The sequence below is a fragment of the Neurospora tetraspora genome (genome assembly GCF_033439725.1).
Source record: "Neurospora tetraspora strain CBS 560.94 chromosome Unknown B0H65scaffold_3, whole genome shotgun sequence".
NCBI classification, from domain to species: Eukaryota; Fungi; Ascomycota; class Sordariomycetes; order Sordariales; family Sordariaceae; genus Neurospora; species Neurospora tetraspora.
The window spans coordinates 1,994,387-2,016,987 of record NW_026944385.1 but is presented as its reverse complement, the minus strand read 5'-3'; the positions used below and the strand labels follow the sequence as shown (position 1 = coordinate 2,016,987).

The 22,601-nt window shown below is 51.9% G+C and overlaps 7 protein-coding genes across 7 annotated transcripts; 5 read left to right on the top strand and 2 right to left on the bottom strand.

The window, feature by feature from the left end:
• Positions 1-203: 203 nt before the first annotated feature.
• B0H65DRAFT_571128 (uncharacterized protein) lies at positions 204-4,130 on the top strand (the record flags this gene model as incomplete). The annotated part of the gene is made up of 7 exons (XM_062830473.1): positions 204-2,039; positions 2,104-2,412; positions 2,483-3,078; positions 3,120-3,303; positions 3,349-3,532; positions 3,612-3,738; positions 3,809-4,130. 7 exons carry the CDS (start codon positions 204-206, stop codon positions 4,128-4,130), a joined length of 3,558 nt encoding a protein of 1,185 aa, XP_062682928.1.
• Positions 4,131-9,829: 5,699 nt separating this feature from the next.
• Positions 9,830-10,919, bottom strand: B0H65DRAFT_491238 (uncharacterized protein). Its single transcript, XM_062827743.1, has 2 exons — positions 10,049-10,919; positions 9,830-9,992 (listed from the first exon to the last, which is right to left on the bottom strand). Exon 1 carries the CDS (start codon positions 10,765-10,767, stop codon positions 10,057-10,059), a length of 711 nt encoding a protein of 236 aa, XP_062682927.1. The 5' UTR covers positions 10,768-10,919; the 3' UTR covers positions 9,830-9,992; positions 10,049-10,056.
• Positions 10,920-11,356: 437 nt separating this feature from the next.
• Positions 11,357-12,259, top strand: B0H65DRAFT_423997 (uncharacterized protein; the record flags this gene model as incomplete). Its single annotated transcript, XM_062824488.1, has 2 exons — positions 11,357-11,843; positions 11,961-12,259. 2 exons carry the CDS (start codon positions 11,357-11,359, stop codon positions 12,257-12,259), a joined length of 786 nt encoding a protein of 261 aa, XP_062682926.1.
• A 626-nt stretch (positions 12,260-12,885) lies between these two features.
• Positions 12,886-13,609, top strand: B0H65DRAFT_587743 (uncharacterized protein; the record flags this gene model as incomplete). Its single annotated transcript, XM_062830989.1, has 1 exon — positions 12,886-13,609. One exon carries the CDS (start codon positions 12,886-12,888, stop codon positions 13,423-13,425), a length of 540 nt encoding a protein of 179 aa, XP_062682925.1. The 3' UTR covers positions 13,426-13,609.
• A 324-nt stretch (positions 13,610-13,933) lies between these two features.
• B0H65DRAFT_571123 (uncharacterized protein) lies at positions 13,934-14,602 on the top strand (the record flags this gene model as incomplete). The annotated part of the gene is made up of 1 exon (XM_062830472.1): positions 13,934-14,602. One exon carries the CDS (start codon positions 13,934-13,936, stop codon positions 14,600-14,602), a length of 669 nt encoding a protein of 222 aa, XP_062682924.1.
• Positions 14,603-17,797: 3,195 nt separating this feature from the next.
• B0H65DRAFT_571121 (uncharacterized protein) lies at positions 17,798-19,651 on the top strand (the record flags this gene model as incomplete). Its single annotated transcript, XM_062830471.1, has 1 exon — positions 17,798-19,651. One exon carries the CDS (start codon positions 17,798-17,800, stop codon positions 19,649-19,651), a length of 1,854 nt encoding a protein of 617 aa, XP_062682923.1.
• Positions 19,652-20,174: 523 nt separating this feature from the next.
• On the bottom strand, positions 20,175-22,528 carry B0H65DRAFT_557159 (uncharacterized protein; the record flags this gene model as incomplete). Its single annotated transcript, XM_062830079.1, has 4 exons — positions 21,916-22,528; positions 21,693-21,715; positions 20,491-20,893; positions 20,175-20,328 (listed from the first exon to the last, which is right to left on the bottom strand). Exons 1-4 carry the CDS (start codon positions 22,323-22,325, stop codon positions 20,175-20,177), a joined length of 990 nt encoding a protein of 329 aa, XP_062682922.1. The 5' UTR covers positions 22,326-22,528.
• Positions 22,529-22,601: the final 73 nt, after the last annotated feature.

Genomic DNA, 22,601 nt, shown 5'->3' with positions numbered 1-22,601 from the left:
GGCAAAGCAGCTCGATAGGCAGCTAGGCAAGGAGCCCCCCGGCAGACATATTGCGCTTATGATTCCATTGCATCGTCCTATCCCTTCTATTGTTTTGCTTTTCGGTCCTTATCGCTATTATGTCCTTCTTTTCACGGGCGGCAACGGTCCTGAGTGCGGCCGGTCTCTTCCTCTCCTTTGGGACTGTGGAGGCCGGGTCGCCCATGCTAAATCTGCGGCAACCGGCCTCCGTATCCTACCGGGGGCGAGACGACTGCCCCACGCTTTGCAGTGTTACTGGGCCTGATCCGGGCAGTTGGCCGGCTTACCACAGCCTGAGCCAGGTGGCGCGCTGCAAGGAGACGGTTTTCTACCACTTCTCCATCTATGACGATGTGGATGACGGCAGCTCGGGACATCGCATCTACGCCTGTACGTCGTACGGTGCACATGCGCCTCAGAAGCCTGGTGCGAATATGAACCAGATGAATGCGAACGCGAATCCAACGCACACGCCGACCAACGTCACATTTGAGTTGGGCGGCTGGAATGAGACGGCTCCCCATCGTGGCGTCGACCTGCGCAGTCTGTCCAAGTCGGTACGGCGCGCTCTGGCAGCCGGCTATACATCGGACGACAAGCAGTCGTTGGTGCTGTTTGTGCAAACCGTCACTGGCACTGCCGGCGTCTACCTCGGCAAGAACGTCAACATCCAGTCCACGGCGCCAGATGCACTAATTGCTTTCGAGAATGCGCTGTACGCTTCCAACAACACGGGCGGCAGCAAGGCCATACAGCTGTGCGGGCACGACTACGACGGCGACCACGTCGTTGGCTTCATCGCTACGAGCAACACATCTTTCACCCCCGTACAGCAGGCGATTCGGTCATGGAAGAACGCTACTTGCCTGTCTTTCGACACGGTGCGGAACATACCCGGGACAGTCGATTTCACGACGCCGTTGGTGTTACCGTCTAACGCAACGATCAAGGGGACCGACAGGAGCAACTCAACCTACAGCGCCAGCACAGCCTTGCGGGCGATTCGCGGCACCAACCTACAGACCCGCGCCGACTGTAGAACCATCCAGGTGGCCTCGGGTGACAGCTGCGCGAAGTTGGCGACCAAGTGCGGCATCTCGCCCAGCGATTTTACAAAGTACAACCCGGATTCAAAGCTTTGCTCCTCGCTGATGCCCCTACAGCACGTGTGCTGCTCGTCCGGTACGATGCCCGACTTCACGCCCAAGAAAAACAGCGACGGATCGTGCGCATCATACGCCGTTGTACAGGACGATACGTGTTCGGCCATCGCGGCCGCCAATAGCCTGACAGTCGACAAGATCGAGAGTTTCAACAAACAGACGTGGGGATGGAGCGGCTGCAGTCGACTGATGGCCCAGGCAGTCATCTGCCTCAGTGACGGTACGCCGCCCATGCCGGCCCCGCTGGCCAATGCTGTGTGCGGACCGCAGAAGCCCGGTACTAAGAAGCCCAATAATATGGATGATATACAAAAGCTCAATCCATGCCCGCTCAACGCCTGTTGCGATGTCTGGGGCCAGTGCGGCATTACGGCCGAGTTTTGCACTGATACAAATACGGGCGCCCCCGGCACGGCCAAGCCAAACACCAATGGCTGCATCTACAATTGCGGTACTAACGTGGTTAAGGGTAAGGCGCCCGCTCAGTGGATCAGTCTGGGCTACTATGAAGGCTACAGCTTGGGCGGCCGCAATTGCCTATATCAGGACGTGCGGCAGATCGATACTACCAAGTTCTCTCACATACACTTTGCCTTCGGTGACATTACCCCGGACTTCAAGGTATCAGCGGGCGATGTTATCAGTACGTACGAATTCGAAGCCTTCCGAAGTATGACCAACGTCCACCGCGTGATATCCTTCGGTGGCTGGGCCTTCTCGACAGGGGCCGCTACTTACAACATCTTCCGGACTGGCGTTACAGCCGCTAATCGCATGACCCTCGCAACCAATATTGCCAACTTCGTCAAAGATAAAGGCCTGGACGGCGTGGATATCGACTGGGAATACCCTGGCGTATGCACACTCCCTCTTCCTCCCTTGCGAACCCGAGCCACGGAGCGCTGCTAACTGTTTGCAGGAACCTGACATCCCGGGTCCTCCACCGGGCGCCGATGACGAAGGCACCAACTACCTCGCCTTCCTGGTTGTGCTGAAGAACCTGTTGCCCGGTAAGACCGTGTCTATCGCCGCACCGGCATCTTACTGGTACCTCAAACAATTTCCCATCGCTCGAATCTCCAAGGTGGTCGACTACATTGTGTTTATGACGTACGATCTACACGGCCAGTGGGACTACGGCAATAAGTGGGCGCAAGAAGGCTGTGCGAACGGCAATTGCCTGCGTAGCCACGTCAACTTGACCGAGACAAAGACGGCTCTAGCTATGGTGGGTGCCCGATCCCAAGACCCTTTGCCCCTCACTGTGTACTTTGATCCCCTTCTGACTCCTCCTCCAGATCACCAAGGCCGGTGTGGACTCGGGCAAGGTCGTCGTCGGTGTCAGCAGCTATGGCCGCTCCTTCAACATGGCTGAGGCCGGCTGCTACAGCAAGGATTGCTTCTTTACCGGCTCGGCGACGGCATCCGACGCCTCGAAGGGTCCCTGTACCGATACAGCGGGCTACATCTCGAACGCCGAGATCAACGACATCATCGTGAACAACGCCAGCCGCGTCAACCAGAACTTCATCGACAGCACTAGCAACAGCCGCATCGTCGTCTACGATAATAACCAGTGGGTCGCCTTTATGGATGACAGCATCCGTACCGCCCGTACCGCAATCTACAAGGGGCTCGGCATGGGTGGTACCACCAACTGGGCCACCGACCTGGAGAAGTATCACGACGCGCCCTCAATGAGCAAGGACTGGAGCGCCTTTAGGCTCAGCATCAAGAGAGGCGACAACCCCTACGCTGAGGGCGACCGCCACGGCAACTGGACCGACCTTAAATGCACCGACCCGGCGATACAGAATGCCGCTCACATACCCCCTCAAGAGCGATGGAACATGTTGGACGGATCCGACGCCTGGAAGGATGTCATGGAAGTGTGGTTCGATTACCAAAAGCCTGGAAAAACTCTCTTCACCCGAGGCGTCTCTACACCATCCACGGGCCTGAATCGGCCGACTGCGGCTCGCTGGCCGCGCTCAATAACTGCGAGCAGACCCTGCAGTGCACCAGCAACTTTGAGAGCGGCGGTTCTGGCGCCGTTGCATATGAGATCTGGAACTCTATGGTCATCATCCATGAGGCACGTAAGAAGCGGAAAGCTTGGGTTGTTGATGGCCCATCTGTAGCGTTTGCTAACCAACTCATCTAGATGTACGCCACCTATGTCACTGCCCTGTACCAGGCCGCTGCAACAGCACTAGACCCGGCACTTAAGGACTTTGAGAACCAGTTTGCTCCCATTCCAAAGAAATTTGACGACACGTGGCTTGGGATTCTCCTAGCGTGCGTGAGTCTAGTGGGTACCGTAGGCGTGTCCGGCTTCTTCAACACGGGTAAGTCTTTGGTTTCTACCTGCTTGCCTATGCCGCTGTTCATGCCGTCTTATCCAGTTACGCTAACGTCAAATTGTAGTTCTCAAGTCCATGCCGTACTGGAGAGCCAACTCGGTCTCATATGACAACTGGAAGGACACGGCTAAGGCGCTTGTTTCCTTTGGCACCTCAATTGCCGGAACCCTTACGGGCAAAGACGACAAAAAGTAAGAAACCCCACCTCGCCTTGCTAATGAGTGTCACGTTCTCGATGTGTGCTAACCATCATGCGTCTAGTGGTGCTTGGACTCCCGAGAAGCAAGACGCCTTCTCGGATTACATGGGTAACGCAGTCAGCGCATGGGACAAGGTCACTGAAATGTCGCTCAAGCAGCTATTCAACGGCGAACCCGAGAACGTAGAACTGCTGACGAGCTTGATTGCGAACGGTCATTTCGTTGATGGCTCCGTCGGCGGTGGTCTCTCCAGCCCTGGGGATGCCCTTGACACATCGCACGACTCTCCCATGATGGTGGATGTGAGGGCCAGCATTTCCAAGGCCTTCTTTGCCTTCGCCATCCCGAGCATTTGGTCCGTCTCGGGCACGACGGCCTCATGAACCAGGACGTCACCACTCCCGGCTTCATTCGCATTCCGGTGTGCAGCGCCTCGATCGCCTTTGCCGCCTGGTCGGACACCAGCGTGAGCAGCGACGTGGACAACTATCCCTGCTACATTAAGCCGTCTATTAGCCACCGTGAGGACTCCTCATTCGAGGACCAGACAAGCGATGCGTCCCCCTCTACTAGCGACTGTATGGGTATCGTCAACAATATCCAGGGTACCCAGGGCGAATGGAAGGTCGAGAACTTCGCTGGCGAACAACACCAGCTCGTGCAGTTTGGCGGGTGCAAGTTCGGTATTCAAGCCTTCAACAAGCACGGCAGCGTCATCTTCTACATCGGTGCCCAGGACATCGTTGATATCATCACTGACTCCATCAAGAAGTTTGGCGGCAGCGGTAAGGTCGGCGCCAAGGGCCGCATGGACTGCAAGGGCGACGCCAACAGTCAAGATGTCGAGTGGGGGCTGTACTAGGCTCGAGAGGCATTGTCTGGTAAGATACGGAGGATTCTTGTATGCTACATCGCATATGCCTACTTCTTTTTGTGCAGTCCTTCTATGTAGAATATCACCACCTCCTCCCCAATGTCATCCATGCTTGTACTACACAAGCTCTTGATCAACAACGCCATCCGTGGAAACCGTGAGCCTCCTACCTCAGACTCTCTGTGTATCCCAGGTCTACTTCCACAAATGAAGACCTTCCTCAGACCTGGTACAACTTAACAGTCAAAACACAGACAAGACCGGGCGCATACTAACTTCCACTTCGTCCTTGACCACACAGAAGACAAAAATGGCATCCGAGTCACATACCCAACGAAGGCAACCGCGCGCCGCGCGCAGAATGTTCCACCCAAAACGTAGCCCTGAGCATGGCCAAAGCTCTTATCGAAGAGAGAGATCAGCTGCAAAGAACTTGAAGATTTCAAGAAGACGTCCAGCATATTCCCTCCGTCTGTCTGTGGGTAGTTGAACAGAAACTTCAAGATGCCACTAAGACTATCGCTAGGTAGTCTTGAAGAGCTCCTGAAGATGTATAGAAACATGAACCTCATTGAAGCGCAGTCTATCCTGATCCAGGAGTTCCAGCGCGCCGTTGAAGGTGACACCAACAGCATTAGCCGCGAGTAAAGCCGGTACGCATGGCAGAACAGAACGAGAATCGTACCTAGGGAGAACAATAGAGGGCAAAGAGCACGCTAACATACTATGAAGGACTGAGCAGCGGGACCATGAATCCGATGCTGGTGGACTTCGAAGTCGCCAAAAGGACTGTCGTCAAGCTCAAGGAGACTGATAGCTCTGAAGCCCGTCTTATTGAGTCAGAAGGTGCTTGAGCAGGAGATAGATGGCTATTGCGGTCAGCATCTTCAAGTTGAGCTTATCTGTTGCAAAGCGGTGCTTGCCGAGTCGCACGCGCCAGGAGCGTGGAAGTTCCCGGGCGAGGGGGGCAGGGGGAGCGTCAAGAGTTCGCGCAGGCAGGTGTCGGCAGTCGGGCGAAACGGGGAGGGAAGACGGAGTAAAGCAGTTTGATGATGTGTCGCCAAAGGGGCAGGCGGCGTCGTCGTCTTCCTTTTGTGCCGCGCTGATGTTGTCATTATTCTCTTCCTCTTTTTCCACACTATGCTCAGATGCAAGCAAAGACGCCCAACCATATCCCGATAAACGCCACACGGAGGAAGACAAAGCTGACTATCTTGTCTCCTTTTGAAAATCCGAAAGAAAAGCAAAAATGCAGTATAGCCAAAGCGTCAAAAAAGGTTCTCCGGGGTCCAGAGAATCCGAGCAAGCCAGTCAGTCAGTCGGTTGGCTGGGGATGTTCTCTGAGAGTCTGAGTGCGTTCCAGCGCCAATTTTCACCCTGTCGGAAAGCAACAAGAACACTCCTGTAGCAACTACTGAGATAATCGCACCATGAAGTTATGATTGAGTGTCTTCCCTTTGACTTTTCGACTGCCAGTCTGAATCCCCGCCTTTGCGGATACCTTTGGTGATAGCTCCTTCCTTCATGTTTCCTCTTCACCCAAAGGCGTCGTCATATCTAATGCCTACATTACGCCGTGACAGACAATACGGAAACTTTCATGACCCTTCTCGTTTCTGTCTATAGATACTTCCACTTGATTCCACCACTGACTTGTTGCCGGGACATTCAAGTCCCTTCTTTCATCTGAAGTCAAATTCCTCAACAAAAATCGAAATTCACTTGTCCTACGCGTCACTCGATGCCCCACAGCGGCTCATGGAATATCTTTCGTATTTCTTGCCCCTCCATTTCTCAAACTTTTTCTCTTTCGCTCACATTCTCGGCTGAAGTCCACCTCACCACAGATTTCAAGCACTCTCAAACCCTTCCACGAAAAACCGCATCTTCGTGTCGACAAGTCTCTCTACGCGTCACGGAATCGTACTCCTTCATACATTCACTTTGAATATCTCCTTGCTTCACGTCCTGTAAGTAGCACGCGATAATATAGTGACACTAAATCTCAGAACCTCATCAAAACAAAGTGAGGCTAACCTCGCATTCTTCTTACACAGCATACAAAAGTCACAATGTCGTCCGCGCAAGGCAACCAAAACCCCTCTCGTGCTGGCTGCGCTGAGCGCGCTGACGGTGACAAGCCTCTCGACATGGGGCTCGTCAAGGTGGTCGATGACCACCTGCAGGAACAGGGCATCGACCAGCTTGAGGAATTCAAGCGCGGCTCGGGCTTTCTTTCGCGGTGGGTTCGTGGTCTCGAGAGCAACTACGAGGACGGGAAGGCGAAGATCGCGCGCCTCGAGGAGGAGGTGAAGCTTCGTACGGAGATCATGGAGAGCCAGACTGCTCTCATCAAGGTCCTGGAGGAGAAGGCAGACAAGAAGTAGAGGCCGAGGTATTCTGTGGTTGAGATCTCTGCTTAGGGTCTTGGAGGTCTAGAAAGGGAGGGTTGGGAAAGGGAGAGGAAGTTGGGCGCGTGTATGAGGGACAAGGTCAACTAGGAATGCGTTTCAACTCAGCATAACTCGAATACATCAACAAGCCTCTTCTCCCGTCGGCATCAGATCTTCCTACGAATGTGATAGTGTATATGTCTTAATGTTCAACTTGAAGAGAAAACCTACCCGCACCCACCCCTAAAACTATACGCACCCACCCCCCATAGTAAACCCTTACCCTGACAGCCTGGGTCTGACAATGACAGCTGGTTTCGAAACTTCGGTTTTCCCTGTAAAATTTCCTGATCTCAAAAACGAAATATTCCAATGCAAAATTTCTACGTCGGAATGCAAAATTTCGGAATACAAATAGAAATTTCGGAGCCCCGGCCGCTATAATCGCTACCTCTGAACAACACTACAACAACAACCGCCCGAGAACGGTAGCAGCACGAAAATCTAGCGATTGAATACAACTACTAGGACGGGCATTTGGAGGCGGGGTAGTGCACTAACGGCCAAGGGAAAGCAACCTCAACTACCCCGATAAAATATATTTCCATTCTTCGTTTTTGCTTTCTTTTTCTCTCTTTATCTTTCTCCCTTTCTTTCTTCTATTCCCTCCATTCCTTCCATGTCTCTCTCCCCGATACTTTTTGTCCTTTCTATTCTTTTTCCTTCATTGGTCATTCGGGCTTTGAAGGCCCTCGGAGACAAAAAATTACCATACGAAAACGTTGGTATTATACGACAGTTGGCATGTGGGGAAGGGAGGGTGCGGGTAGGTTTTCTCAACTTGAAGGCGGCGTACAAGTAGGGTAGGTTTGATGGTAATGAGGACGGGCCTGGAAGGCGAGTGTCCCGATGGAGGAAGATAGGTAGGTGGGAGGAAGATGGACACGAAGGAGGAAGAGGAAAAAATTCTGCAACTTCGCGATCTACAAAAGGAAGGCGGTAGAGAAGAAAAATAAACCTAAGGCACGTTGGGCTGGAAGGGAGCCTCGATTTTTCTTCGCACCCTGCGCTTGGGCTGATGGCTGACGGGGCTAGGAGTGACTCCCCGAAGATTCGTCTGTCTCGGTTTGTGAGCGGTTCGTTGTCGGATGACTCGCTTCGCGAGCTTCGAATGAGGTTTCCTGGAGGTTACTTTGTTAGTTTGGAGTTTGCGGTGCTATGAGAGTGAAGAGTGTACTTACTAGTTCACCCGAGTCAAAGGCACGAGCTTGTACTCGACGCGGTCTTGAAGCTTATAAGTGATGGAGACGCCAAATATGAAGTATCAATAGAGCTTACTCGATGCAGTGAAAGTTGGTTGCAGCGGAGGAGCTTCTCGTGGAAGAGGGTTCGACGGTTATGGGTCAGAGTGAGCTTGGGACAAGGTTGGATGGAGGTATGCATGGAAGCAATCGAAGGAGCACCTATTGCTCACACAAACCAACGTCATCAGTTGCCCAAGTGCTTGCAGTCTTCCGTTTCTCTCCACGTCGAGCTGGTCGGAAAACAGCTCCTGTAGCTCGATTTTTTGTGCTGTTGCGTGGCGAACCTCTTTTTCGATCGTGATGCATAGTGCCTTGAGTTTCGACAACGGACTAGCGATATCCTCGACGTCAGAGGTCGAGACGTGTTGTCTGATGTTGGTGTTGTTGTCGGATGTGATGCTCTTGAGCTGAAAATGTGTGCCCAGAACTGCATCACGCTTGTTTGTGTTAGTGTGAATGTCTACTCACCCTTGCGGGATATTATCTCTGAATATTTAAGCCATAAAGACCCTAAGAAACATAAGACAGACGAAAAGCCATGTGACAAACAATGTAAAAGGCAATATGCTTCGGGTCAGGGCATCATGGTGCCTACAACGCATCCGGGTGTGAACTGTGAATCCCCCGTTTACCATGTTGTTGCTCTTTTCTCGGACGCTGCATGTTCGGAGGCTAAGATACGAGAACCCATGAGTTAGTGTGCTCTATAGATATCCTCCGGGGATATGAAGCTTAAATGATGTGTGAATACTGCATTGGAAGACAAGAAGGAACAGGACAAGGAAATTGAAGAAAATTGAGGAAGTTGAATGTCTGTAAGTGGCTACGCGATAGTGTATGCCCTGAACCAGGCGGCTTCAGTGGGTTAACACTAACAGGCTGACATGACATCCACACGCGGAAAGCCCGGGATGTATAAGCGATAGTGTTGCTACCCAGCTTTGGTGCTTTTAGCGATCGTGCGCTAACAGCTCAGCATGGTACAGTATTTGTAAGCAGCCATTCCTGCAAACACTCGTCTGCCCGGAAAATGAACTTGAGGTTGGTTTGTAGCATGCGCGAAAAACTGCAAAAATCATTGGGACTATGACAAAAAATCTTCAGGTGCACTGAATTGAGTGTTTAATAGACTACGCAAGACATACTTTGCCGTCCTAATGTTGTTCATCTGTGGAATTGAGTCAATAGATAATCTCAAAGGTGTTAGGAGAGGAGGGACTACTCCGAAGAGCACAGAAAAAGGAGATCGTGGACTTCCACGGTGGAAACCTGGCATACATATCATAGGTACAAGGGGTTGCAAGAGAGGTGCGTATATTGATCGATCCCAACACCAGTATTCAAATTCCATACACCAGGTCCTTCGAAGTCGTGATCCCGAGATTTTGGTACCTTCGAAGGTTCGACTAATTGAAGTAATTGGCAATCATTGTAAGACTGCTACACTTCTATGCCTATGAAACGGAACAAAAGTCCGCTTGAACGCCTGAACCTGAAGTGCTAATGAGCCACCGAGATTGTTTGGATGCTTCTGCTGACGGTTGCTGAAGCCGACAGCGGGATTTAGGTCATACGCTCCTGTTGTGTTACTTCGCCGAGACTTTGGGGAGAGATCCAGGAGGACATGGTAGCCATTTCGTGTCGTAGCTCGTGAGTTTCGCCGGTCTTACCGTTCTAAACATCGGTTGTTAGCGTGAGACACAAAAGCAAGAAGGAAAGAGAAACAATACCCAGATCCTCAGGCACGATCACCGAAGCGGCCGTCCTTGTCTTCAACCCTGTCATCTCCCTCGACCTTCTTCTCCAAACCGCTACCCTCAAAGCCCTCCCAATCTGCCGGAGCCGCGCCGACATAAGAGTGACAAGACACCACATACATCCACCGTCTCTCGTCCTCGGGAAAGTCCACCCCACCGGTAGCAATGCACAACCGCTCCGACTTGGCCGAGTTGACATCGGCAATGTACGCAATCACCTTCTCAACCTGCGAGACATGGAAAACAGCCGCATACGTGCCATCGCGACCCAACAGACTGACAAAGCTTTGGGGACCGTTTAGTAGCTTGTTCGACGGCGGCACGACGTTGCCCTGCCGGTTCTTGACCCAAACTTGCTGCACAGGGAGCCAGACCACGGGTTCATCGGCGGCGGTTCCAGTGGTAGCGGATGGGGAAAGTTTTTCCGTGTCTTTGAGGAGAAAGCGACTGGAGCGACGGCGAGAAGGAGGCGGGATTATGTAGCGAGAGCGACCGGCTGGGATGGTGGGCAACGGGTTCGTGGAGTGTGGTCGAGGCGCTTCGTAGCGGAGCAGGCGGGCGGCCATGCTGGACTTGATCTCGGGGGTTACGGCGATGTTGATGCCGATGTAGTTGACGCAGCCGTCGGTAAGGAGGCTGATGGAGGGGAGGGGTCCCTGGGAGGCTTCAGCCGCATCGATGGGGGCTGCCATTGTGATTCGTGGGCTCGATCGGGATGTGATGGTGGGTTGCGATGCGTTGCGTTGTCCGCCCTGTAATTGCTGGGCCTCCGACTGCGAGCAAAGGTGGTGGTGCAGATGCAGTTGAATTGAGGCGCGGGTCGGCGTTGGTCGGTGAAGTAGTGGGAGGCATGCGGGACCAAGCCCGGTGAATGGAGTCATCGACCGGGCATGTCGAAATATGCAACCTGGAATCCTGCAATGCACTTTGGGGCGATAAACCTGCAACACCTAAGCCCGAACCTGTCCCGGCTGAACATTCGTTTTTTTTTCTCCCATGCATGGACACGTACACCAGATGACAATCTTTTAAGATGGCATTTAAATAGTGGCCTTTCCTCCATGCCTCCAATACGTTCTGTTCCATCGCATTTCCCATCTCTTCTGGGTATCGACTATCGACGAAACACATCCCGTCATCCTTCGAAGCAAAACTAAAATTACACCCATACATCCACCTCACAGCACTTACCCTACCATTCACGACTTGTCCACTACACGAACAGTGTTGATACCACCTGCTCTATATCCACTTCGACGCCGCCCAACATCCACCGCCACAATGGACGGCTCTGACTCGGACACCAATCCCTCCGACACGTCGACGTTCGACTTCGATCAGCATGGCCCTAATCCCACGAGCAACTCCGAGGCCGCATCCTACGCAACCATGCTGGTCCAGGCACCCGAGGACACACATAAGCTCCAGAAAATGAGCCTGGAACTCGCCTCTACAAGGATGAAAGTCATGAAACTCGAGGCTGCTGATCAGACCAAGGAGGCTGTGATTCAGAAGCTCAAGACCGCCCTTGAGGAGGAGAGAAAGAGGACAACAACAGTCCAAGATGAGGCGCTCCGCCAAGAGAAAGAAACCATTCGGAGGCTGAGGGAAGAATATGGAAGAGCAGTGGAGGAAGAGGACAAGGAAGAGCACATCAACTCAATCATAACTGCTCTGAAATTGGAGGTCGCGGGGCTGAGAAGGTCCCTAGACTTGACTGGAAAGCATCGAGACGAGGCTATGAGCAAGAACCTTGACCTTCAGCAGCGTCTGGACGTGCTAGAGGAGGACGTGTCTTGCATGAGTGAACTACTGCAAGCCAACGAAGATCTCAGGTGGGCTTTGGCGGAGCACAAGCGCACGATCGAAAAGTTGGAGAACGCAGAGAACAAGATTCTCAGGTGGGCTTTGGCGGAGCACAAGCGCAAGATCGAAAAGTTGGAGAACGCAGAGAACAAGATTGCCCGTATCGAGACGATTTTCAAGGCATCGTTCAAGAATGCCGGCACGTCACTCATATGTATCAACGGTATTTATGACTTGGAAGGATCACTCCAGCTGTTGCTCGACCGCGACAGATCCAGGGCCAAGGAACTTGACCACACCAAGAAGCAATTGCTTGAAGCCAGAAATGTCAAACCATACGGAGGAGGCGATCGCAAGAGACTAGGAAAGTGGTGGTGAATCTTTAGTCGAGTTTCCACCTCATTGTTTTATTGGAGTACAAAAGGGACCAAGGCCGGCGTATGGGAGTACGTTGCAAAACATGACGCTGTCAATGCAACTCGGGCGCATCATGGCCGATTAAAGGTATATCGATGAACAAAAGCCCCTTAAGCCGTTTTGCATCTTGGTCATACTTCTCCAGCAAGTTTCTTGTATTTTGCCGGCTGTGGTGGAAATCGTCGCTTGCAAGGACTAGGGATATGGGTGCGTGGACGAAAAGCTATGGATGCGGGTAGTTTTTCTCGACATTTGATGGCGATGAAGGGTACACCGCATCATCAACTTAGCTAGAACCTGTCACCGATAAAGAGCTCTACTTGATGTGCACCTTACAGGTCGGGTGCCCCTGGTTGATGGTCCTGCTCCTTGGGTGGACATCTTTCCTCTAGAACGGAAGGAACAAGGGAAGTGTGAGGGATGATCAAGTGTGCCTTCCCTCTTCTTCCACACATCAAATCTAAGACCAGCACAAAAACCCAAGCCCTAGCCTAATTTCTCCCACACTCCGACAATTCTCAGCACTGAATCCTCCCAGTCAGCGGTCAGCAATCAACACCAACTGCGAGACCGTGAATCATCTCATAATGTCCGCACAATCCCCTAAAGCCAAAAAGCCCGAGCAGCCCGAGCAGCCCGACCAGGCCCCAGCCTCCCAGACCCAAGCTGATCAAGTCCCCGCCAAACGCAAGGCAACGGACCAACCTCAAGACGAGCGGCCCCCGACACGACGCGGCACACTGCCTTTCATGTGGAATTTAACTACCACGCCTTCTCTACCCATTTTCGACGCCGGTTCGACACCCGTTGGGTCTGACGACGAGTTGAGAGATGAGCTTCAGGAGACCGAGGAGGAGCTGCGTGAGGTGAAGAAGAAGATTGAGCGCTGCTTGGACGTCTTCAAGGAGATAGAATGGGCAGTGGTGCATCATCACAGACTTGTGCATCAGGCGCTCGAGGAAATTGAGAGCGGGCGCGCCGGATCGGCTGGCACACTTGGTGACTACAAGCCAGGCCAACTTCCGCTGTATATATTGGACAAGTCCCAGATGGATCTTGGCGATAGTGTTTATGGGTTGAAGGAGCTCTTCGAAGAGATCTTGGAGGAGGGAGAGCTCGGGGAGTAATCAGTCATGGTATGGTCTGGCCTTCGTCCTTGGGAGAGGAGGTCTGTTGTTAGAGGTATGAAGATACCGCGATAAGGCTCGGCCTCGGTGTCCTGCCAAGATGACAAGTTTTTGGGGAGTTTGAAAGCCTCATTCGGGCCATGTAGCTCAAGTGATATGGCGGTTGTATTATTACTGTAATTTCGAGACGCCCTGCGTAACTTTTATAGAAACACGGACGTGGGAAATTTCTTTCAGACACGGTCCTTTCTCCTTGTCACGAATTTGGCTTGCACCACCCGCTCTCTTTCCCAGTACCCCTCATTCTGAGCCGCCAGACCAGGCACTTCTGACAATTCCCAAGCTCTATCAATGCCTTTCTCAGCTAATCCTCAGATTTGAACGTCCAAGTAAGTTAAAGAAGTTCTCGGCAGAGGCAAATCAGTTTCGCGTTGCAATACAAAGATACCTCTACTGACGTAGGACACTCTCAACAGGCACGATTCTCTCTCTCTAGATCCACATCGCAATGGCCTCCAACGATCCTGCCATGGACGACACGCCGAACAGCAACAGCACTCAAATGGAACATGTTCCTGCTCCAACTGTGCCGGCTCACCCTGCCGTCACCTCAACCTCGTTGCCGCACCTGGGTGACTTCATTACCAAGTTGATTGAAGACGCCTACAAGGTCCAGAGTTTGAGTTCGGAACTCGAGCAGACCAAGGAGAAGTTGCGCGAGGCGGAGAATAGGATCGCCGAGCTGGAGATTGACAACCAGACCATCCATAAGGATACCAACAACGTCAGAGAGCTTCTCAGCGCTGCCAGAGAGGATGAGAATGCAGCCAAGACCAAACTGCAGGCTCAGGAAGATTCGGTGAAGTGTCTCGAGGCGGCTTTGAGAGACAAGAACACGGCTTTGAGAGACAAGGACACGGCTTTGAACGGATCCATTCCCAAGTCAAGGATCGCCAACTATAAGTTCAAACTCGGCAAGATTGACCGTTGCGACGACGAGAAAACGGATGCTTTCTGGTCCATTCTCGATCATGCTGAAGAGATATACCACGAACCCAGAGTCAACGAGCAGGTAAAGAAATTTAGCGAATTGGTGGATGATACCACTTCCCGCTTCAGCGCCCTGTATGACGCTTTCGAGTCCGATCTCGCGGAAGCCAGCATCTCCAGCGCTTAGTCGCTTTCCATGGTCAGTTCAACATCGGCGACCTTTCTCTTCGTTTGATCATGGTAAGTTATTGTTGAGCTCTCGCCATCCTTCTATCTAGTTCTCCTCGAAAATGATCGCGCCACTAACGTGTGTACGTACGCGCAGAAACGGATTTGAGCTCATGCGGCCAATGCTGCCGACTGACTACGGTCAAATGGATCATGAAGGAGCAAATGATGGTTTGTCTGGTGCTCAAAATCTGTGGCTCGGAATCGGGTATGACTGCATGAGGGTCGTGTGTGATGGCAATGTGCTTGGTTGGAATGGATTTTGATATTGCTAGAAGGGTCATTTCGATGGGAAAGCGAAAGTAATATCAGCCAGTTGATCCAACGTTTCATGATCTGCCACACAAGCTACTTACCTACATTTCCGTTACCGTAACCTCCCGTCTACAAGGTTGGAAGCTTGAATCAAGTGAGAAGGTTAGGTTGCTTTTCCGCTCCTTCCCTCTTGGTCCCGTTTTGCAATTTGCGCTTGCTACCCTTTCTACGAAGTTTTGTTCACCCCACCATCACCCGAACCTGGAAGTCAAGCTCCGCACCTACACAGAAACGGCAGTGGAAGCCAGCACCTCCCAGGCATTGGCGACTTCTGTAAACTTGATAAAGCCTCAGCGCACTCCAAGCCAAACTTGCGCGCATTCTAAGTTTTAAGGTGTAAACTCAATTGTTTTCAACCACAAATTGGATTACTATGATACTTCGCATAGGAGAAGGCCTATACTACGCTTGCCCTATCGGTGGTTTTACTTGGCTTGGTCTTGTTCAAACCAACCGTTTATGCTCGGGGTTGCATTCGCACCACCGGCTTTTGCAAACACACGGCCACAACACAGCCTTTTAAAACGCTATAAATGCAAAACTGGTCCCAGATGGTAGAGGTCTGCTCATAAATACGGTAGGTATTGGTTTTAGAGTATAAAGTCAAGATGTGGTTTGACATGGTCTTTATTGGTAACCTCAGGACGTAGGGCGTAGGTTCGGCTTGGAGCACGTGCGCTGAGGTTCTCCGTAAATATCACCAAGACTGTTTGGGCAATTCGTCCTCCCCGAGAGCGGGTAAGGAGAGGAAGCCGTAAATGGACGGCTCGTACGTATCTTTTTGCCCTGGCCTGACATGGACACGTCAGTCATCTCACAGAAGACACAACCTGTTGGGGCACTCTTCCCATTCACCGGGCTTTCCATTGACCGGGCTTTCCATTGACCGGGCTTTCCATTCACCGGGCTTCCCATTCGCCGGGCTTCCCATTCACCGGGACTCCCTTCCAGTATTTCTTGACTGCCTTCCACTTGGTTCCCATTTCTCCGTCCTCTGCCATGACCACCACAGAAACAAGCCCTTATCTGTCGGCTTCCCACCTCCGTCACACACAGTAATTCGGAGGATTACGACAGGCACAATCTAGGCTCTGCACTTTCCATCTCCATAATCATCAACCACCATGGAAGAGAATCCGGCCGACCCTTCTCGGGCGGTGACCAATCCTACGATCGAAAGCCCGTTGCTTCCTTCCCAACCTTTCCATAACGGCGCCAAGAATGGCTTCCAGTCCTCCTCATTGCCCCACTTGGGTGACTTCATCACGAAGTTAATCGAGGACGCGTACAAACTCCAGAGCGCGAACGCAGAACTCGAGCGCACCAAGCAGCTCTTGCGGGAGGCCGAGGACAAGCTTGCTTCTTCCGAGGAGAGCAAGTCTCATTTGAGCAGAAAGACGAGGAGGTGCAGTTGAAGATTCACGGCTACAAAGGCCGTCTTGGGAGGCTCGGAAGTAGGTTTCGAAAGACTTGGCCAATTATCCGCCTACTTGCCGCTTCCAACTTCCGTGGAGTGGAGGACGGCCTCATACCTCGTATATTCAACAACCATGACGTGCTTGAAGAGGGGTTAGTACTGGCGGAGATCACAAGAGAGATGGATGGGGAGTTTGCCGAGTTTTTCCGGGAATTCAGACGGGATCTTTGCCAGACCAGGGCCTCGGCCGGTTCCTCTCTTGTTTGAGATGCTCCACACACGAGGTGAGTTACCACGTCTCTCTAGCTCTTTCACTCTAATATTCAATGGCTCTAGTGACTTACTCTACAGATCAACGACTATGCAGATATTGGCTTGTCCATTTCATGCATTCTTCTCTGGCTGTTGAGGCTCAAACCCTTTGGGGATGGTTATGGAGAGGTTCATAGGATATCTGCCTGTCCTCGAGCTTCGTACAGCTACGAAGTTAGCCTTGACCTATGCTGGCTGCTATGAATAGTTTGGAGGCTGCTAGCTTGATCCGTTAGCGGAATGGGAAAGCGGATCTTGAGATTTGGTGGGCTTGTGAGGGGTGAAGGTCTTTTGGTGTCACGGCTTAGGACAAGGAGGCTTCCAATGAAGGGGTCGAGATCATGTAATCCTTCGTCTGATTCAGGGAAGATAGACCGTAGAATTGCCAAGGCATCAAAATGGGTGTTGCAAGCCTGACGTCTTCAACAGAATTGAATTTGAGACGAGGTCTCCTTGGGGCCAGTGGCACCGAGAGATGGTTGTCATGAGCCATGGAATTATATGTGCACGTCTAAAAGCAAGCCAACCACCATGAAAAGACAGAGTAGAAACAGAACTACGGGGTTGGGAAGAACGATCAGATGGGTTTCTTCTGCATACTTGGAGGCACAGTGGTTGAGGAAGTCCAGTCCCGATGCAGTGGGAATGCATAGTAGGGGCACGAACCCTAACAGAAAAAGCGTACGAAAATGTTGAGATGTTGAGGTACTGGCAGGTTAAAGCCACACATCGTGCATGCATGCTGCGCGGCATGTTGGTGATGTGTCCGGATTGCCGTACAATAATTTCCAGGTTTCGGTCAACAAGAGTTCCTGCTATATTTCCCCTCTCTGCTCTCCCTTTTCTTCCTCTGCTCTCTCTTTCCCCTTCCTCTTCTCTCCCTTCCACTGTTTTATCGTCTTCTCTTTCATTCACAGAACAATCAACTCCAACCACCAACCGCGAAGCTCGTCAGAACTCGTGTACACTCCAAGTCAGGCACGCTCAACCCACTCATTCTCTTCCCATCAGACGGTATTTCTCCAAGACAAGCAGTATGTATTCCCTTTGCCCGCACCTGCCTGCTACAGCACAGCCACAAGCTCACTAACTCTTGCAGACCGAGACAGAATGCAACTCAAGCTCCCCACCGACACGAACGCTCGCGGAGCGGGCACTACGAGCGAGCAACAAACCGATACACCTTCCTCTTCTACGTCTGCCCAAAACCAGCAGATTCTGTCCGAGACGGGCACTGAGACCACTCCTGCCACGCCTCCAAGCGATTCTTATTGGGGCCGGCTTTTCGTTCAGGCGTCGGCAAAGGCAAACGCACATAAGATCGAGAACAACAAATTGACAGAGGAGAACAATGAGTTGAAAGCAGAGCTGGAGGGCGCCAAGCAAGAGCTGCGTAGGGCAACAATCAAGATTGTCATGGACGAGAAGGCAAGGGAGCAAGAGGCCGAGAAGCTTCAGAAGGCAAACGAGAGCCTCGAGGCTGCTAGGAACAAGATTGCTTCGGTCGAGGCAGCCAATACCGATTGGGTTTTGGACCTTTATACTACTCAGCACGAGCTTCGGAAGGCGAACGCGGAGTCCATTTCTGTCCAACGTGCACAGGCCGCTCTCGAAAAGGTGCTCGAGGACACGAAGCTTGCACATGACGATCTCGAAAAGGAGCTCGAGGACACGAAGCTTGCAAAGGACGCTCTCGAAGTGGAGCTCGAGGACACGAAGCTTGCACAGGACGCTCTCGAAAAGGAGCTCGAGGACACGAAGCTTGCACAGGGCGCTCTCGAAAAGGAGCTCGAGGTTAAGAAGCGCGAGTTGTGCAAGAGCGAGTCAGCAAGGTCGTATCAGGGCGAGTTCCACGAGACTGTCAAGCAGAGATTGCTTGCGGTGGAAAACATGCTGTATGCTTCCCGGAGAACCAGTACCACTGTGGCTTCGGAACTATATGTCACCAAGCAGATGCTGCAGGACGCAAACGAGGAGATTAGTGCTGGCGTGTCTTCGCAGGCCGCTCTCCAAGAAGAGCTCGAGGACACGAAGCGCAAGCTGCACGAGGCAGTTATGGGGAGGAAGTCCAGCGAAGTAGAGAGGACGCTTCTGAATTCATCGCTCGCGATCGTCAAGCTGCATTTTTATAAGGTAAAGGCTAGACTTTCTGCCTGTGAGCAAGAGAAGGATGCCTTAAAACGTCAGCTTTCGAATCAGTCCGCCACCGTCGAAACCGCAGTCTCCCAGGTTGTGGACAAGATTGCTGCCGTCGGCCATTCTATCGAAGGAAGACTGTCTGCTTTCGAGAACACAGTCGAGTCCACCATAGGCGAGCTGCACGACGGAGTTCAGAGCAACGGGGAGCTGGTGAGCCTGGTGGAGAGGCCCAAGCCTCAGTTGAGCGAAGTAAAGGCGCCAACTGGTGTTCTTGAGGCTACCACGGCCGAACAAAGCAAACAGTGCATTGAGAGCAGCCCCGAGGAATTGGAAGATCAGGAAACATCCATGCCAGAGTCTCTCAAGCTGCGCTTCCAGAAGGCAGTAGAAGAGAGCAATCGTCTCACACAGGCTGGTAGCGTCGCTGAAGATGCCGATGCCGCAATCCAGAAGGGCCCGCATGAGGTCAGGGAGACTCTTCGTGACTATTTCACCCACATCGAGGAGAAAATGATCAAAGAGGAGAGAACAGTGAAGGAGGCCATCAACGTAGCTCGGGGGAAGGTTACCAATCACCAAGACTGGCTACACAGACTTCGTAAGGTGGTTGCGAAAGATACAAGCACTCTCGCCAGATTGACGCATGAAGGGTTGAGACATGAGTGCTGGGAGCGGTGCAAGATGTTGATCGAAATCCTTTCCGGCGCGGAAAAGCAGGATGATGGTGTCAGAGATCGCATCGATGCGGTTCTCAGGGGCAGGAGAAATGATTGGGGCTACAACTACAGTGGGCCATCTAAGCTGGTTAGCTGGGATAGCACCTAAAATAGGTTCGTTTGGCATTGTAGTAGTGCTGTAGCTGGCACCTTCCGGTTGCGCAAATAAGGCTCTTCTAGAACTACTCCTTTCCAGTTCGCAGTCACGTCCCGTGTTCGATTCACGACAGGACCTTTCATTTTTTTTTCCTTTTTCTGGATTCACTGCCGCACATCTCATTCCCTTCGGGCGGCGGAGGTAGAAGTTAGATGCATGTACTTGTAACGCAAACAACAAGAACAACATCATGAAGATGTGAAGTGGGGTTCCCCCCTATTTTGTGCATCGCTGAATCCACACAAGTAAACAATCACCAAGTGGATCTCATGGTGTCACAGTGGTCCTCCTGCCTCCAGCTCCCAAGTCGAAAAAAGTGTAGTGGAACCTTTCATTGAAGAGGTAGAACTGCAGCATGATGTTTAATGACACTTTAAATACTATGTACCCACTGCATATTAAAAGAAGACAAACAACTTATGAATCTTTCCAACCCCAGGCACCAGAGCCTTGCACTTGTAGCTACCAATAGAAGCTACCTCCCACAGAAGAACCACGTATGAAAAACGAGATAGCTCTGCTTCGGTGCAACGTTTGTCACAATTTTCCACGTCGACCCCTCCGTGCCCGGGTACAGTGGAAGAACGGTCACTGACAGTTTCCCATCTCTCTGCCACAAAATCTTTGGTCTAGAAACAAACATCATCCATCTCAAGTCAGCAAAGGCGCTCAAGAACAGACAGCCATATATCCTCCCCACGAGATATCTCTAGTGTACTCTACTGTTGGAGGTTCTCATCAAGCCCCACAGTAACTCTGCATTCAGGAAAAATGAATAAAAAAAAACTTACGGCAACCAAACACCCTCTTGACCAGTAAACACCGTGGCGATCCCACCCTCAGACCCATCATCCCCCACCGACGTCCAAAGATTCTCCTGCTGATTCCACCCCATGCGCTTGTACGACAGCAGCTCCGTATACCGGGCGTTGAGGATGACGACGTGAGCGAATTGGGTGTTTGGCGGGTTGCTGCCCGCGGCCATCGGCTGGTGCACGACTACCCTGCACACCCTGTCTTCCGGGCTGGCGCCGTCTTTGGAGTCGACGCCGGCTTCGCACCAGGGGCAGAAGCGCTCGCCGATGGAGGACCAGTTGTTCCAGTTGGTGTTGGCATCTCTGGTGTTGAGGATCTGAGAGTTGTTTGTTGCGGCAGGAGCGTTGGCGTTGGAGGCGGTGTCGGGGAAAGTGTTAACTGGGGAGGCGTAGGCGGGGCCGGTGAGGGTGAGGGTGGAGAAGAGGAGGAGAAGAAAGGGAAGGAGCGATGTCAACATGTTTGGAAGGTGTATATATCAGTTGGGTTGGGAAAGAACGAATGAAGTTGGTTGAACTTGAGATGCTGGATGGCAGAGAAAAGTGTGATTGTCGGGATGTGTACAAGTCTCCCAGGGGCAGGCATATGGTTTGTATTACCTACTTCGTGCTTTTTTATTCAAGGTTTTCTCGTAGATGGATACAAAGATTTGGCACGCATTGTCATGTTTCTTTGAGGATTGTGACACATACAATGAATCTCAACTCCCTCCCGCCGTCCCGCGCCAGCACAAGACAGAGAGATAGCCTTTGTCCCCGATATTCACTAGACACTGCAACAAAGCCAAACAAACAACTTCACTTTGACCATGTGATTACCAAGTACCAACGCAATAAAAACTACAGCAGAGCTCGAAAGCAGAGGTTGTTTGTTCACTCTAATAATAACACACACAGTAGAGTTGTTGCTCTAAAATCAATTCCACCTCAGTGACCTCACCAACTCACCACCATAGCACCATAGCACCATAGCACCATAGCACATCCAGCCTTCCCGCGTCGCGATCACGGAAAATCAGTCCCCCCAATGCTATCCTGCTTATTAACACAACAACTGAACTTCTTCCTATACACCACCCACTCCCCGCCCGGCGCCACGCCCTTGGCGCCCGCATAAGCCGCCCATCCATTTGGAAACTTGTCCGAGAACAACTGCGGAGGGGTATGATTTTCGTCAGAACGAACAGAGTAATCGAACGTTGGACTATGTTAGGTAGGTTTCCAGTTGATCATTAGCATCTTCTTCTCTACAAAGTACAACCTCGAATCTTGATCTCCATCCGATCCAGCCCATCATGACACATCCGGCACCAAGTAAAGAAGATAGAAACTCTAGGGAAGGAAAGCCAACAAAAAAAAAAAAAAGAAAAAAAAAAAAAAAAAAAGAAAAAAGGGGAAACTCACGGCCTCAACAACCCATCACCCCCTTGCTGGTCTTCCTTCCCGTTCATGTGAAAAGTCGCCACCCCCGGCGCACACCTCGCCGGCCTGCTCGGCAAGTCCACCGACATGTTATAGCCCACCATTCGGCCGTACGAGAGAAGCTCGGTGAAGTTGTTGTTCATGATGGCGACGTGGAATATCGGCTTTTGAGGTGAGGAGGGTCCAGGGCCGCCAGGGCGATCGGTGATGGGCTGGTGAACGAAGGCGTGGCAGAACGAGTCGAATTTGAACTCGGGAAGACCGGCCATGCTGTCTGGGACCGTCCAGTAGCACCAGGGACAGAAACGGTCGGATTGTTGCGCGGCGACGGTTGCTGGTTTGATGGTGAGGAGGGAAGAGAGGGAGAGGAGGATGGTGATGGTGAGGTGCATCGTGATGTTGAGGTGATTGATGGCTGTTAGAAAGTAGGTATGTACAGATCTTAAAAATGGAAAGGCGATATAACGGCGGAGAGGGACTTGATACGCATGGACGAGCAAGGTTGTGAGATAGTGGACGTTGATGGTGGGTAGGTATATCCTGTTCAACTTGGCTTCTAAAGAGTTTGAGAGGCCAATGCGGGTTATTACGAGACAATGAAACATTTTTGGAAATAGTTTGAAAGAGAACAGGGAGGGAGTCGAGTCACTCGAGTGATCTCATAGTAT